Source organism: Pyxicephalus adspersus, chromosome 6, assembly GCF_032062135.1.
Source record: "Pyxicephalus adspersus chromosome 6, UCB_Pads_2.0, whole genome shotgun sequence".
Taxonomy (NCBI): domain Eukaryota; kingdom Metazoa; phylum Chordata; class Amphibia; order Anura; family Pyxicephalidae; genus Pyxicephalus; species Pyxicephalus adspersus.
In genome coordinates this window covers 97,430,178-97,446,849 of record NC_092863.1, presented here as the reverse complement: position 1 = coordinate 97,446,849, position 16,672 = coordinate 97,430,178, and the positions used below count along the sequence as shown (strand labels likewise).

The 16,672-nt window shown below is 37.8% G+C and overlaps 1 protein-coding gene across 1 annotated transcript in view; it reads right to left on the bottom strand.

Moving 5' to 3' along the window:
- Window positions 1-16,672, bottom strand: part of ITGA2 (integrin subunit alpha 2) — a 73,496-nt gene that overhangs the window by 4,152 nt on the left and 52,672 nt on the right. Inside the window, exons 19-29 of the mRNA XM_072416689.1 lie at window positions 16,109-16,191; window positions 15,420-15,567; window positions 13,512-13,604; window positions 13,337-13,413; window positions 13,157-13,240; window positions 10,146-10,248; window positions 8,203-8,313; window positions 6,650-6,754; window positions 4,682-4,792; window positions 1,248-1,337; window positions 241-357 (exon numbers count right to left, since the gene is read on the bottom strand). Of these exons, the coding sequence (XP_072272790.1) occupies window positions 241-357; window positions 1,248-1,337; window positions 4,682-4,792; window positions 6,650-6,754; window positions 8,203-8,313; window positions 10,146-10,248; window positions 13,157-13,240; window positions 13,337-13,413; window positions 13,512-13,604; window positions 15,420-15,567; window positions 16,109-16,191 (1,122 nt within the window). The remainder of the gene's footprint in view (window positions 1-240; window positions 358-1,247; window positions 1,338-4,681; window positions 4,793-6,649; window positions 6,755-8,202; window positions 8,314-10,145; window positions 10,249-13,156; window positions 13,241-13,336; window positions 13,414-13,511; window positions 13,605-15,419; window positions 15,568-16,108; window positions 16,192-16,672) is intronic.

Below are 16,672 nucleotides of genomic sequence, written 5' to 3'. Positions count from 1 at the left end.
GGAGAAGACCTGGTTACTGCTTAGACTCAGCGCCTTGGGCCTTCTTAGGGCTCACACCACCTTTGTGCACGCCAAAGCGCCCCTAGTGGCCTTGTCTTCCCTAGCGTTACATATACTCAATATATTACGCTATTGTCCCAATATTTGTTAGGTATGATTGCTAAGTAATGTCTGATATTTGCATTTCGGTTAATAGTTTACAATTTTTGCTTGAGCTTTAATAAGTTGTGTAATAGATACCTTCCATAGAGCAGCCACTAATGCAGCCAGTAAGATCAGTCCAGCCAACACGCTTCCAATCACCACTCCGATAGGAACTTCAGACTTTTCACCAGGTTTTATTATAGTGAGTGGAATCTACAAAAGAAGTAAAAATTGAATTGTAACTCAACTTGAATTTTAGTAATGATTGCCTCCATGTTTCCCAATTGTGCAGTAGACATGGAATGAGAGTTGTCCATTCAATCCAGATCAAACAATGATTCAATGTTTTTAGTAGCCATTCTCAACCACGGTTCCTCCAGAAGTTGCCAGTGGTTCCTTCAGTGTTAGCTTATTGACCTCCCGTGTGATGGTGACTTAATTATTTCATGGTCAGTATCACTTGGCAAAATCATTACCATGACACCAAAAATCTTTATGGCTATAGGAATGGGGGGGGGGGGGCATTCTTTCCTTCGACCACCAAATTAATGTATTTTTTCCATTGACCTATAATTTTAATTGGGGTTTCGGAAGAACTGAAATTTATTTTATGGTTCACCAGGGATAAAAAAAAGTTGAGAAAGGTTGGTCTACAGAGAAGGACAGTACAGCTACGTCCTCCACTACCCCTAAACAGGGGAGCTTGTGCAACTTTAGTGGTCAGGGAAGAACATGGTCCAGAAGATATTGTGAAATGGTTGGATTGTGCATTGTAGTTCATTGTATTTCAGTTGGGATGGCACCTCATTCACCTTGATGGTATATCTCCCTGAGACATCACTCTACCATGCCGGCCATCTGTGTTGTAGTGCATTGTATTGGGAAAAGGTCAATATTCTATTTTTCATGTGTAGTGGTACATTGGCAGCCCATTCAATTTAAGCTTAACATGTGTGCAATACCAGTCTGCAACACACTGGACCTACAACAAGTTAATGGTTCCTCATAAATCTTGAATATCAGAATAATTTTAAATTCACTGACATACCAACATTTTACTGTTTGTCCTCATTTTAGGGTGATTATCCTTGTATAGTTCTTACCTGTAATTCATCGTTGCTGACAAGAAATAACTCTGGGTTGGAAGTTTCAATCTTGGCTCTTGCTACCAACTCCAATGCCTGGAATGATGACTGAAAATAAACAAAACAACACAATGTTACCCAGTGACCTACAATGATCTATAAAATCAATGATCAGCTAATTAAATTATTGTTAGTTGGATTTTATTGTGAACCGGTATGTATGGTGGCTGCCATTTGTAACTTTGTCTACTTTACTTTTGTATGCATTTACCAGGTTCACAAGTTCACTTTAATTGATTAAAAAAGGATTTTATTTTCGAGTGGCAGCCACTAACTACAATTTTTTTTATCAATTTTTTTCTGTGGTAGTCTCAGTTACTATTGCTCATGGCTTATTACTCATCCCCATGCAAATTTAATAAGATTAAAAAAGTCTAAAATTTTGTTTTTGGGCAGATGCAATTCTTTTTTTTAGGAAATGATTTAACATTTTAACATAGCACAGCATTGCCTTCTTCCATTGGAATATTTCCTACAGTTCATAGCCAACCATGTGGATCATAGACCTAACTATAATAGAGAACTTTCCATTACACATTTTTAGAATAAATATGATCAAGTTCTGTGGATGGTCCAGCCAAAACAAACGTACAAATGTATATTACACCAGGACTTTTTCTGGGCAAGATTAAAAAAAGGCAAAGTCAAAAATAAAAGTATAACAAAAAATCATTATCAGATAAATATATATATTATAAAAAACTAACCTATTAAAAAGCATTGAAAACCAAAAACCCACAACAAAATCTCATAAAATGACAATGGAGACATGGAAAAAATACAATTTTACTGTGGTCAGATTTGCTCTTTTATATGCAACCATGAACATGGGTAATAATAAATCAATCCCACAATAAAATAATATCTCTGTAGCACAATTAAGGTAAAGATGAAGGACACATGCTGGTATAGCGTAAGAAGGGACATAATGAAGGAGATCTCACAAGGTATTATCATGGGTTAGGGATTTTTATACTTTCATTTGTTTATAGGATAAGATATTTTTTTATACTAATATTAGCAGTGCTGCCTATTTCTTTCCCACTTTTCAGTATTGGACATCTACTATGACTCCCAGCAAGCATGCCTTGGTGGTTCAGTCCCTAATTTTCTTTATTTGGTACAGAACAGGCTAATACATTTACTTCTACATTTTCATTCTGCTTCTGTTGCACTGGCATTGATTTACACAGGTGGCCTAGAACATGGTGAGAACATTATATCTCCCAGAGAATACTCAAAAGAAAATTTTCAGGGGAACTATTTTACTTTTCAGCTTACAAACTTGCATCAACAAGTGAAGCTGTGTGAAGCCTAGGGCTTACCAAAAATTTGATGTGCTGGGTCAACAAGTTGTTCTAGAAGGTGTTACCATATACCAGGGGTGCCCACACTTTTTTGGCATCCGAGCTACTTTTAAAACTACGTAGTCAAAATGATCTACCAACAATAAAAACCTGGACTTAATAACTCCTGTGCGCGGTAGAATTTTTTTTGAAAGGCAGGGCTGTGCGATCTACTGGTAGACCGCGATTCACCTGTTGGGCACCCCTGCCATATACTATACTGTAAATGGGAGTCATCAGTGGCATTGCCCATCAATCAGGCCAATCTCACAATAGCCAATCTAAAAAAAAGCTCATGATTCACATAGATCTGCACAGCCTCCTCTTCCCGGAGAACCACCTTAGGGCTCATTGGAAATATGAGTTTCTCTGCTTTCTCCATGAGCTCCATTAGGATTACCATACTGATAATAATGATGACAGCTGATCATATTTTCCGCTTTCCTAATCATAAATACATTTCTTTTCCCTCTTTTTCCTAGGTAATCCACTCCATAAGATCCATTCCAGGTATTACACTAATACGTTTGCCATTAAGAAGACTACAATTGTCAAAACTATTATATATCTTTGATAGTTATTAGGTTGTGGGAATGTCATTTCATCTCGTAGTATGCCAGATATTTTCCTAGCGTTATTCTAAGAGGTTTAAATAACCTGTAATTTAGCAGATTTAGGTAATTGTCCCGTGGCTCATTTCACATAAACTATGGTTTTAGTTTATTCCACTTGTGTTCCATTTGCACTCCTGCCAACATGCTAAAGTTGGATTCCAGTTCATAGTGCATAACACTAGACTGGAATATTATTTAGGAACTATGACATACTGGATATATAAAGCTAAATCTTAGATATAAGATATAAAAGCCATTATTTATTAATCTTTTTTATTCATTAATTTATTATATATGCATTATACATTATAATAATTATATGCATTTTATAAAGCACGTAATGTAAATATCAGCTGCTTTTTTTGTTTTTTATTAGGCGAGAGAGAAAAAAGCAATTGGTTGTGCTGCATGTCTACAGGTAGTGATGGTCGCATGGCATTTCTTAGGTCTGGTTTCCTGATTATAGTAACAATAAGACATGTCAATATAATGGGTCTGATTTATTAAAGCTCGCCAGGATTGGAGAAGATAGACTATCAAGGGGGAACCTGGGTGGTACAGCAAACCTGGAATGGATTTCTTAAAAATCTTTTGCTATTAGTTGGCAAAAGTTTTCAGTCTTGGTGCAGAGCCATTTATGATATTCTATCTTCTCCAGTCTTGTGCTTACACATTGTGGCCTTCTTTGGTAGAAGCTACAGGTCAGGGGAACATCCATTTGTTGTGAACCATAGCATTGGCTCTGGTGGTAAAGATGTATAGTGGGGAGGGTCCCAATTGGCTGGTGATTTTTTGGGATGGTACCACTATTATTATCCACCAGCCAATGGGAACGCTGTCCAAAATATACTTTGTGACCATCTGGGAGCTACATTTTTACCGGTGACTGGTGGCTGATAGGGCATATAAAAATAGTTATTACCTTATAACAAGAAATATGGGCTATACAATGAGATCATCATGTATTATTTTAAAGAAACGTGGAATTTTCAGAAAATTTAAAATAGCTTTTAAAATTATTTAAATTGTTGATGCTCATATAAAATTTTAACTGTAGCCAAGAAAACAATCCGGGCTCCCACCATGCCTAACGGCTGCAAATATCCCAGAACTGAATGATAATTTATATGTATATATATGTTGGGGTGAAATCACTAATTGAACCTTCAATACATCAATCTTCTGGGACTGTTATACGCATTAAATAAGGGCTGAATTAGTTTTGAAAACCCTTCATGCTGTCATATGGACAAGGATACTTTGACAAGTTGGAGGAATGCTTCATGATGATGTCTAAACCGTTCCCCCTATATAATGGGGAGCATAATAATCTCACACAGGGAAACTTTGCAAAACATGTCTGACACTACACATGTCTGAGAATGCACAGAAATTCATCTGAAAAACAAGCACAAAGATCTACAATACTTACAGCTGCAAAGGTCCCGTTCCATATTCTGCTCGATACATTCACAAAGTATTCTCTGAGTTGCAGGTCTTTTATCACACACTTAAAGGTGGCGCACCTTGTGTTATCACAACTCTTTAAAAAGGAGAACCATAGTTAAAAATGTTCCATGAGATGTATAAAAGACTGGTCAATATTTAAAGAAAACAAAAACTTTACACAATGCTGGATATTCTATGAAGTTACTATCCTTATCATTCCGGCTTCCCACAAGCTCCCTTATAAAAAAAAAGGCTTCTCTCTGACTCCTTTGCTAGATTTTCGTCATACTAGAGGTATCCTGGGTCTTACCTCATCCTTGAGCCTCAATACTCGAGCCACTGACCTGGAACATGTATGCCAATCAGAAAAGCAAGTGTAAAGTCCTGATCGTCACACTTGTTCTTGGTTAGGGACTAGGGATGAGCGAGAATGCCTCAGGCATTCTTGTGGAAATTTTCTCGAACTTCTGATGGGTCTGCGAAGTTTCGCTGAACCGATTTCACAAAACCATCGGAAGATCAAGGAAATTATTACAATCCCCAGCACTAGAGGTAAATTAACCTCTAGTGCCTCTAGGAAAGCTTTTCTCAGCCAATAGGAGAGCACTAGAGGTTTTGAATGGGGTGACTTGTCCCCATTTAACCTCTAGTGCCAGGGATCGCACACTGAGCTGAATAATGAATCGCTTCATTGATCAGCACAGTCTGTGATCTTTTTTTTTTTTTTTATGGCCGTTCTCGCCTACAATTTCAGTAGGCAAGAACGGCCGAATTCGCTGCAAGATCGAGTTTTAAAAGCTCGCTCACTCATTCCTATTAGCAACTCTAAATATTGAAACCTGGGAGTCAGCCTTACAGTGAAGCAATTAGCATTCGTAGAATGAAGCCAGCAATGACAGCCTCAATGCTTACCAGATTAAGAATTTGTTTTGTCCTGAATGTAAGATTTTCCTAATCCATCCCCATATCACTTGCCCATTGCACTTCCAGTGCTGCAATGCTCAGTGCTTCCAAGTATGGGGGAGCATTAGTTCTCCTCTATGGGTCCGCAGTCTTCCTTTTGCCAATAAACTACTGCCTCGGAAAAACTCTACATGTAGCTACCCACAGCAGCAAAATACAGAATGAATAGGGGCAGCGGTGAGTGGTTTAGCAATCTGCAAACACTGGTTCTTTAGAAATGAGGGCTGTGGTATGAGTGGCCAAGAGGCTGGCAAAGTGCCAGCTTTTGGGAGCTCCATGGGATTGCTTTTTCCTGCTGGTCTGAAAATACCCGATAGATTAAAGGCCAACTAAACCTTTTTAGGTTTTCATATAAGATTTCAACAATCTTTATGACTATATTGTATGCAGGTATTCCTGGGTTAAGGACATCTGACATACGGACAACTCCTAGATACAAACAGAGCTACCCTGCTCACTCGTGTGCAGGACAGAGGCTTTGAGGGAGGGGGGGGGGGTGTTTGCATGACTTGCAGAAGAAATCTTTTGCTAAACACAGCTAAGTGAGCTCTTCTGTGAGATCCTTTAACTCTTTAACGACCAAGACAAACTCTGCAGTTGTTTCTTTTTGCATATCAAAGCACAGCTTGCTCCAGAAGTTGAATGTCTAGGCTCCATAAAGTTTTTGTTTTTTCTTGCTTTGTGAGTAACTCACAATGAGGATTTTATACAGTAACTGACACCATGCTGCCTAATATTATGTTAAGACAAACATCTGTCCTAATTGCATTTATTAAAATAATGTACATGTTCCGACTTACATACAAATTCAACTTAAGAACAAACCCACAGTCCCTATCTCGTATGTAACCCGGGGACTACCTGTATCTACAATATTTTATTGTAACTTTTTCACTATGAATTTGCTTTTATCATTTTTGATGCGTTAATTAAAAATAAATAGTACTCAAATCAGCTCAAATCAAATTAAGAAAAAAAAAAAACTTACTAATTCCCGAATACTCCTGAGGTTCTCCTCATTGAATGAAGCTGTGTATTCTTTTTTTCCAATCTGAAGAGGATTAACGTTGGGATTGCAAGTAATTCCATTAACCTAAAACAGAAGTTGAAAAAAAGAATGAATTTTATAGGCTCGTCACTGACCTCAGCAGGTCGCAGTTACAGGTCTGACAGGAAAACCATTGTTTGTTGAAGAGGCTCCAAGCAGCGCCGAGCACCGGAGGCCAAGCCGGCTGGCATTTTGCTCCATACAATTGGAGGCTGATACTGTTCTCTTGAAGTGTTTGCTACAGCAGATGTCTTTTACAGCACAGTGCAACCACAAAGTCCTTCCAAAATATTTCTAAAAGCAGGTCATTGGAAAGTTATTTTTCAGTGGTGTGTTATGCTTTTTATAACTGGAAAGGTTAATGATTCTGCCAGTTGCAATCCTTGTTCTCCTTTTTTTACAATGCAGAGGAGCTCTTTATGATGATCAACATGCAACGTGTAATGTTTCTTTCTAGACAGCTGAAATTCATAATACCTAAAATTTCCAAACAGGTCACGCTTTAACAGCTTGAAAAAGAGAAATGAATAATATTGTCATATATTAAAGTGGACCTGTCAACCCATTTTAGCTTTTAATGCATTTAGTGTTTTCTACCAACAGGCACCTGCTATTAGATTCATTAGAATCTTGCATCTGGGGTCATCTTAAAGCTTTTCTTCTCAACCTTTTTTAACAAGGGGGATCCTTTTAAATAATTTTCAGGTCTTCAGGGACCTCCTGATATAATTACTATATCCACAGCTCACAGTATATTAGTGTGTTGGTCAGTGGGAAGAATGCCTCTTACACCAGTGGCCATTGGGAGGAATATTACTCTCAAAGATCATTGGTGTCAGTTAAACGAACCTAGAAGTCACAAGTTGCTCAAAAAAAAAAAAAAACTCCAACAGCCTTTGGAGGAAACCTAGGATTACACGGAACCTTTCTTAAGAAACTCTGTGTTAAAGTGTATTTATAAAGTTTTTGATAGCATAGGGATGTTAAGGGCTAGGGATGACAGTGAGCAATCCTGAACTGTGCCCTCAGTCAGGGACATCATCAGAAATATTGGGCCCAATTCTAGCTAAACTTTCTTTGGCCCGCTCCCCATGTCTTAAAGTTCCAGCATTGCAAGTGTCAAGCTCTTGTGATTGGGGCCTGGTACAGAAGTACCCAGTGTCCCCCCCTTTGACGACATCAGTCCTGCAGTTGGGACACTGCATGTAGACTTTTACCTGCACTACCCATACAGAATGGATGGGGGCAGCAGTGAGCAGTTCAGTTCTACCAGATAAATTCAGTAGTGAAGGCAGCCAAGCGACTGGCAATGTGTCAGATGCCAGGACCCATCCAGGAACCTTTGTTCCCATTGCCATTCTAAACAAGCTCTAAGCCACTGGTAGCAAAGTAAAAACAGGAGGTTTTTGACTATTAAATAAAACTGCTGTTATGAATAAGGTAATCTAATAAAAAACAGTGCATTGCCAATTGTCCGTATAGTATGTTCTTACCTGATCTGTCTGCACCGAGGTTATGTACATCAGAGGGTTGTCTCCTTTGGTAAATTCTGGGATATTAACGGTAAGGAATGCCGTTCTCACTGGCATGGTCCCAGTACTAACCTAAAACAAAAAAATACTGATTATATTTATATAAAGGAAAGAAAACTAACCCTTCAGGCCTGACAACTATCAAGAAATATATAGATAACCTGTGACAGAGTAGATAAAGTGATTTCAGGAAAGAAGGGAGAGGAGATTTTTTGTACAGACTTGTAAAATTGGAGAAAGGGCCACTTTAGTTATATGTAGGCCGATCAATGGAATTTTATTATCTTCTTGACACTTAACCACCTTGCCGGTATGCCCGACCTTCGTACGGGCAAAAAAAAATGGCCAGGATGGTTAACCCCGTAATTTTGTCGCAGCCTTACCTCCATGGTCCCGCTGTGCACATCCAGCGTCGTTTTCCTATTCCAGCGTCGTTTTCCTATTCCAGCGTCGTCCTCCGTCCATCGTCGTCCGTCGATCTCCCTCTCCAGCGTCGGGTGCCAGCGGGACCGGTAAGATGCCGGCCGGTATCTTGTGTTCCGCAGCCTGGCATCTTGTGTTCCGCCGCCCGGCCGGCGGAACACAAGATGCCGGCCGGCGGAACACAAGATACCGGCCGGCATCTTACCTGGTCCCGCTGATCGTCCCACGTCCGTCTTTATCCAGCGCCGGATGATCTCTGCAGGGAGAAGCCGTCCGGCGGAGAAAAAAAACCGGAAGGCTTCTCCCTGCGTGCGTGATGACGTCGGCGCGTGTGCGGGAAATTCAAATAGAAACTCATTCATTCATTTTGTATTGGATTCAATACAAACTCCTGTATTCAATCCAATACAAAATGATACAAATAAATACAAAGTTTGTAATTGGTAAATTCAAACTGTCATTTTGTATTGGATTGAATACAAACTCCTGTATCCAATCCAATACAAAAAATAAAAAAAAATAAAATAAAAGTAAATAACTTGGAAATTCAAATTTATCTTTTGTATTTGATTGGATACAAACTTGCGTATCCAATCCAATACAAAAAATAAAAAAAAAAATAAAATAAAAGTAAATAACTTGGAAATTCAAAATTATATTTTGTATTTGATTGGATACAAACTTGCGTATCCAATCCAATACAAAAAATAAAATAAAAGTAAATAACTTGGAAATTCAAATTTATATTTTGTATTTGATTGGATACAAACTTGCATATCCAGTCCAATACAAAAGAATATAAAATTAATACAAAGTACATAACTGGTAAATTCAAACGCTCATTTTGTATTGGATTGAATACAAACTCCGGTATCCAATCCAATACAAAAAAAATAAAAAAAATAAAAGTAAATACATTTTTTATATTCATATTATCTACTAGAACCCCTGTTCGGACATATTTCTGTAAGTTACAGGTCTACAATTTAAAAAAAAAATGAAAAACAGTGGATCACTTTTGGTACAGAAATCTAGACCTCAGTGTAACGCTCAGGTGGTTAATAATATTAAACTTATTATTATGTATATTGTAAAGTTTTATTAAATTTGATGCTAGTCTTTTCATATAGTGCTTCTTGGAAATAATTATGTATTGATACATGCAAGTGGGCATCTATCATGTTAAGGCCATGCATGTGCAGGATTATACGTCCCCGCTTGTCCAACCTAGCATAAGTTGCAGGTTTGGCACAGGGTCACCATTTTATTTTAGGTAAGTTTAAAAGTCTATGGGTAGAATGGTGAGGGCATGGGGAGACTGAACTACACAAAACCATAAACACTGACCTAAAATAGGCGTCTTAGACCAATGAAGCCTTTTGTTGGCTTGAGGTAAAAAAACCTTAAAATGGCTTTATTTGTGCACAAGCTTGCCTTGCTTAGTAAGAAGACATGATAGTTGGGGACAGTGCTGTACTTACTTTTATGGTGAAGTTATACTCAGGACCAATTTCATCAAAACTGTTAATTCGTGAGGGTACATTGGCTCCAGAGAAGACCTCATAGAAGTTCATGCTGGTAGACCTATTAGAAGAAGAGTGAAAAAATGTAATTTTATATACCGTATGTATAATATATATATATATAAGTGATAAATCAATCTATGGAAAATATAAAATATTCCTCATTCATAGTAAAGTAACTCAAAATATATTTTTTAGTGTAGTAAAACTAACCTTCTGTATTGGATGAAACAAGGCAACACATTATGGTGACATTTTTGGTCACAGTGACAGGGGTACACTGATACACTTAAAGCTCAACTCCAGGATAAGCAAATGAGTGACTTCAATTATGTTTGGATTTGGGCACAGTATATGAGACAAGTTGGGCAACCCTACTATGGGATAACGGGCTTTAGCAGATGCTTCTGGTTCAATTAGAATGCTGCAGAGATATTTTTCTGTGAACTAAACGATGGAAAATGCTGCTACATATTTTTTAATGTAAGAATAAATGTTGGATTTGTTTTAACACTCACAGTTGGGAAATCCAAAAAAGCCAAATGCATATTGACCACATATGCGGAAAGGATCTTAACTGTTAGTGAAAGCTACGAGCATGATGAAGCTGACTTGAGACTAGCAATGGAGGGATCCATGGGTTGGCAGGAAAAGACTCAAAAAGATGTGATTTGTGGAACCGGTTTTGTTGACCTCAGACTAATTAGTGTTTCTGTGTTAATTTTAAGGTTTCCAATCTTGGCCTATAAGGTTAGCTAATACTTTAGCACATGAACAACAAGACCAAGAGAAAGTGGTTACTTTTTGTTAAAAAACAACATAAATGCATAGATGATCTAGCTTTAAAACATATGCATTATGCTCATTTTCTCCCCAGAAAGCCAATTAGTGACATATACATCACATTGGAGCAATTTAGCCCTCCTTTTCATTGAATTGGAGGGAATGGTATTTGTTAAAGGGATATTTCCCCTAGGGACATCTCTTCCAGTAGAACCAGCTAAACCTCATCACCCTCAATATCCACTGAAAATATTCTGTAATGAGTCTTCAGCTCCATGAACCCATTGGTTATTGATGCGTTGTTGGTCATTGTGTTTGCCTTTTTTTTACTGCAAGGCATTAGCCTTTTCAAACTGTAAAGTAAAGTATTAATTAGGAAGTAAAAACATCTTCATTGTAGTCTCTTGGAAGTTCCCGTATATTGATCCATGAAAATGAAGCACAGTAAAGTAATCTTAAAGTAGAAGACATCAACGCTTTGTTCACTGGTTTCGGAAATGTAAAATCCAAGGGGTTTGTTCCTTATTTTAGGTTAGTTGATAAGCCATGCAAATAATTCCTTTCTGTCCCCTTGTATACCTAGACCAGAGTTTCTCAATCAGGATTCTTCCAGAGGTTGCTAGGGGTTCCTTGCAATGAGCAGTTTGTACCTCCCAGGTCAGTTTAACCACATCAATGATGTTTTTGGCTATCTGTAAGGGTGACATTCTTCCCAATCACCAACAATGTAAGAGTCATCCTTTCCATTGACCATCATGTCAATATAGTGTGAACTGTGGATATAGTAACTATAAAAGGAGTTCCCTGAAGTCCTGAAGTTTTCCACCATGTAAAATACTCAAGGAAGGCTAATCTAAACCCTTGAACTAGTAGCCAGATATAACCCACTAATAAAGGGTCAGGACCCAAAATAAATTAAGTTATTCTACATTTTGGCTGACTGCTTAGTCCCCATTATTGGTGGATCCATCTGGATGAGTTGCATTTTTCCCTCTCTGCTTAATGCCCTTCAACAGTTTTTTTACAACTACATCAATCTTTTCTTTTGCTACCATTCATTGGATGTCAGGTATGTATTTCATTTATTACTGTCTGTGTGCTTTTAGGAAGATTTTACTTCACCTGCCTAGAAACAAAATCTAACCAATGATAGTAGAAATGCCCTCTAAGACAATTGCCCCTTGACCATGTGTTCCCTTCCATAGGTTTTCCCTCACCTGATGTTCTGGTTCAATACACATATGGATTTCCCATCGTTTTCCACCCCAAGGACAATAGTTACACAATGTCAATCTCCCAGGGTTTTTACATTTCTGCACCCAAAATTATGTGTTGATCTTTCATGCTGACAAATTCTAACTATTCATTGCAACCTTTCAGTACTGTTGGGTATTATAACCACCAGATTTTTGTCTTGAACCACAAGTTTATGGGCTCTGTTTAAAACAAAAAGAGAATCTGACATTCCCTCAACCATTTCTTGGTGGGAATCAATTACTGCCATTGAAACCCATGGCCTTGGAAGATTCTCCACCAGGGAATGTTTAGGGGATTATTTGATTTCCTGCTTTATGAATAGAGCCCACTGTGTCTTTCAACGTATTTTCTGCTCCATTCCTATCTGTCCACCCCATCCCCATCACTTCTTGGTGGGAATCAACTACAGCCATTGAAACCCATGGAGCTGTAAGATTCCCACGAAGGAATGTTTAAATATAAATAGAGCCCCATGTTTTAAATCATTTCATGTGTTGGCTGGAGTCGTGTTCCCCACTGGTGCTTCCACACATTCTAATATTGCTAACAGATGTATAGTTAGGAATCCCTGAGCTCCATAGCAAAATTTTGGATGCCTCCACATTATATTGTATACACTAAAGTACCCTTTTTTATAGTGCACTCCATTTTAGTGCATCCCATTATTGTGTCCCATGTCAAAGTCCCTGTTACCCCTACAGAGCTGTCAGCTTAACATGCCATCACCTTCTCCATTCCGGCTCACACCTACCAACCTCCGAGGCCTGAGCCTCGTGGGGCTCCTTGGAACGTTAGCATAATGCAAGGAATGTGAAGCATCAGAATGACTTGGAAAATGGTGGACTGTCTTACCAGGAACCATTGTTAGACTGCTATTAATGGGCTGGATGTAAAATACCAGACAGGACAGCAAAATACAAGCAGTTTACCTTGACAAGTGGAGCTCTGCATCATACTGAACAGTAATTGTCCTGTTAACAGAATTATCACCATCATAAGCTTCATTGCTTTCACTGCAAGACAAAAACATGAATTCAAGCAGATTATAAAATACATTACATGTATTCATCATATAAAATGTCATCTAGGGTAAAATGGCAATGTGGTACCTTGTGACCTGGAAGAATAAATATGCTGCATCCTGGAGGTGCTTGAGGTTAAAATCAAATCCAATATCAAATGTTACCTAAAATGAAAAGTGGGATTAGTAATGTAAGAATGATAACAATAATATTAAGCCAGTGTGAATGACTACTGGTAAAATAATTAAAATTCTTTAAATACCGTTTGTCCTGCTTTCAGGAAAGGAAAACCTACGAGACAAGTCACAGAACCTTGAGTATTACCAACTTGGCACAGCACCTCTGTTCCGTCACTCTGCAAATACAAAGCCACTATTTAGTAAATTAAAGATAAAACCTCATTATTTCATGCGTGTCATAATCTCATGTGCAGAAAAGATACTAAGCTTATTGGAAATAGGGCAAAAAATAAAGATCAGACCAATAATTGACCAGTCAGGTTTAGAGACAGGACAATCAGCATCTATAAATGACATAATTATTCCATAGACAATGCCCAAATGTCAAGCATTTTTCAGATACTTTTGAATATTAGGTGTCAAGAACTAAATACATTTACAGTCAGGAATTTGATCTGAATTTGTTCAAGAAAGCCTGGCTGCAATAGTATAGCTGCAAAAGCAAAAAGGATTCTGTTGATGTGCAGAATTATACTAACAATTGAAGACCTGAATATCTGACTTGAGCCAAAAATAAGACCAAATGTTACAATGGTAATCATTGTACCCAAATTCAAAATATAAACTTTTATTAAAGGGTCTTTTGGAAGTTTAATTTAAAACCAATAAAGAAGTGGACACAACCTGCCATGTTTGTCATAATAGGCACCCTTGGCATATGGGATTCCAGTTCCCATTATTTTAAAGCAGACCTATCACCATAGTTTTAACAATAAATAAAAGGGTGGGTAACTCTTTTATATAATAAAAAATGTGGTGTTTTTTAAAATTTTCCCTTTCGCTGTAAAAGACTAAAGGGGAAGCCCTCAGCCTCCAGGGATACATATGTCAAGTTTCTCTGGAGAAAGGATGTTGCTCCTTTTGCACAATGATGTGATCACCAACTGATGTAGTCATTTGGACTCCTACCCAATGTCATATATTGGCTGATAAAAACCTCAGAATGTGTATAGGCTTTGGTGAATAAACGTTTTATTTGAAGCAAAAATGGTGAGTTCGAGCAGCCCACAGGCAATTCCATAGGACCACAAACATCCCAGATGCCCAAAACAATTTGGCAAATCCCTGGGCTGTTTATTAGCCATCCTTAATACTAACAATAATCATGTAAGTGAACCTACCCTGCCCCTCATTGCTGAAACAAGTGCCTATGATCAAGTAAATCCATGTATCACTTTGGAGCCCCTTGGACCATAGCCCTAGATTTCATGGCAAAGTGAAAATTAAGCCTTGCTCCTCCCTAAAACTAACCGTGTTCCTAACATTCATCCATCAAATGTCAGAACTGCCATGGGTGGAGTAGGCTCAACTTGGTGGATAAATTTCAAGGGTAGGGTATATTATCACAAAGGGGTAGCGCTAAATCTCAAATTAGGATGGGGTGGAAAGGGCTCCAAAGGAACACAGTGAAGGACAAATCTTTGCTGACACCATATTTCCCATAATGCCTGCATTTCAGCACCATTGTTGATGCTGTTTGGACTAAATCATATTTGAAATAAGCTGTCTGTAGATAAAGGAGAACTGTTCTCTGATTCTGCTGTTTACGATTGGACAGAGGAGGCCTCATATGATTGAAGGTTATAACTTTGGGCAATATCCTTGGCCAAACCTTTTGAACTATTTCTCCTTGCAGTTGAGTAATCCAGATATGCTTGATCTTGATCAGGGCGGATTTATTAAAGCTCTTCAATACTGGAGAAGATAGACTATTATGGGTGAGACTATAATTGCTGGATCACCCAGGATCTTCCATGATAGTTTATCTTCCACAGTGTTGTAAAGCTTTAATAAATCAGACCCATTATCTGTAAGTGTCTTTAATCAGTGTGATAATCTTTGTTAGAGTTCTAATAACTGGTGCTGAACATTCTCTAAATTAATTTACAACCATAAAAACTTCTGTCATTCTATTATAACTGTTTACTCACCGGAAGGGTTGAAGATGCAAAGAATAAATTTTCTGAGAAAACAGCCTTCAGCTTTGTGTTGTAAGCATTTTCCTGATTTTTTTTGTTTGTCAGAGTTACTTGGAAAAGCAGCCGTTTGTTCTTGTCACTGACCACATATGGTTTTGCTCTGTTACAAGAAAGAAGGACATATTATGTATGATAATCTAACCCTTAAGGGTAGTTTGATGCCATGCAGTAACCCTTAGCAGGCAAGATCTTTTTTTTCTTACTATTTTTCATCTTGGAAAAAATAACAATTTCCGAGTAGTTATCATGTATTGTTGCACTTTGCTGTGGCCGGTAGACTTACAGTGGAGGAAAGGGAATTGTTCTGTCTAACATTTTTTTTATGTACATCAACTGTAAACCAGCTTTGGGATAGATATTGGGTTGGCACAGGGCACAACGGGGAATGGGATGGAGAACTCAGTGGGGAGGGGTGGTGGTTGAACCTTGCTTAGGGCATCAAAATGGCTAAAGATGGCTTTTCCTGAACTGTTCATTAAAAATGTATTTATTCAATAACTGCACTTCTTTTATTGTGCTTAGTGATTTACCTGTTTTCATTTTTTATTGTCCATATATGTGATTATACGAGTTTATGTAATATATCATGTAGCAATGTGTTGTGTCAATAACATGTTAACAATTTGGAAAGTTGGACTTACGAGTCCCTTGGTTTCTGCTCCACTTGTAGTAGAAGATCTGAGGTGCAAATATCATCATCACCGCAGTCTTTTAGAAATGGAATCTAATGCAAAATAAAAGAATAAATAAAAGAATGAAAGTTACAAATAATCATTAAAACACAAATTCAAGCACATTAAAGTAGCAAATTATGAAACTGGTTGGTGTTCTGATCCTTGGCCTTTTATTTGTTCTGATTGACAGACCCAGAATGAGTATTCAGCTCAGGTATTAGATTGCTATATTTGCCCATACAGTTATAACTGAATGCTTGTTTCAGGTGTAAATAAAACCAAAAGATTTATACGCAAACAAATTCAGCAATGTTAATGGCAATAAGTTCACCATTGGTAGCTTCCATTATCTCACAAGTCCACTTTAATACACAGTGGTACATAGGGGACGGCTACATAAGAGAGTTCTAGTTGCATATTTGTGCAACTAAAATCTTTATTGGTTTAAACATGGGTTTTAATTTTAGCCGCTAAAGGATCCCATAAGGGATCTCCAGTGATTAAGCAATTCCAAGCAAATCATAATAATAT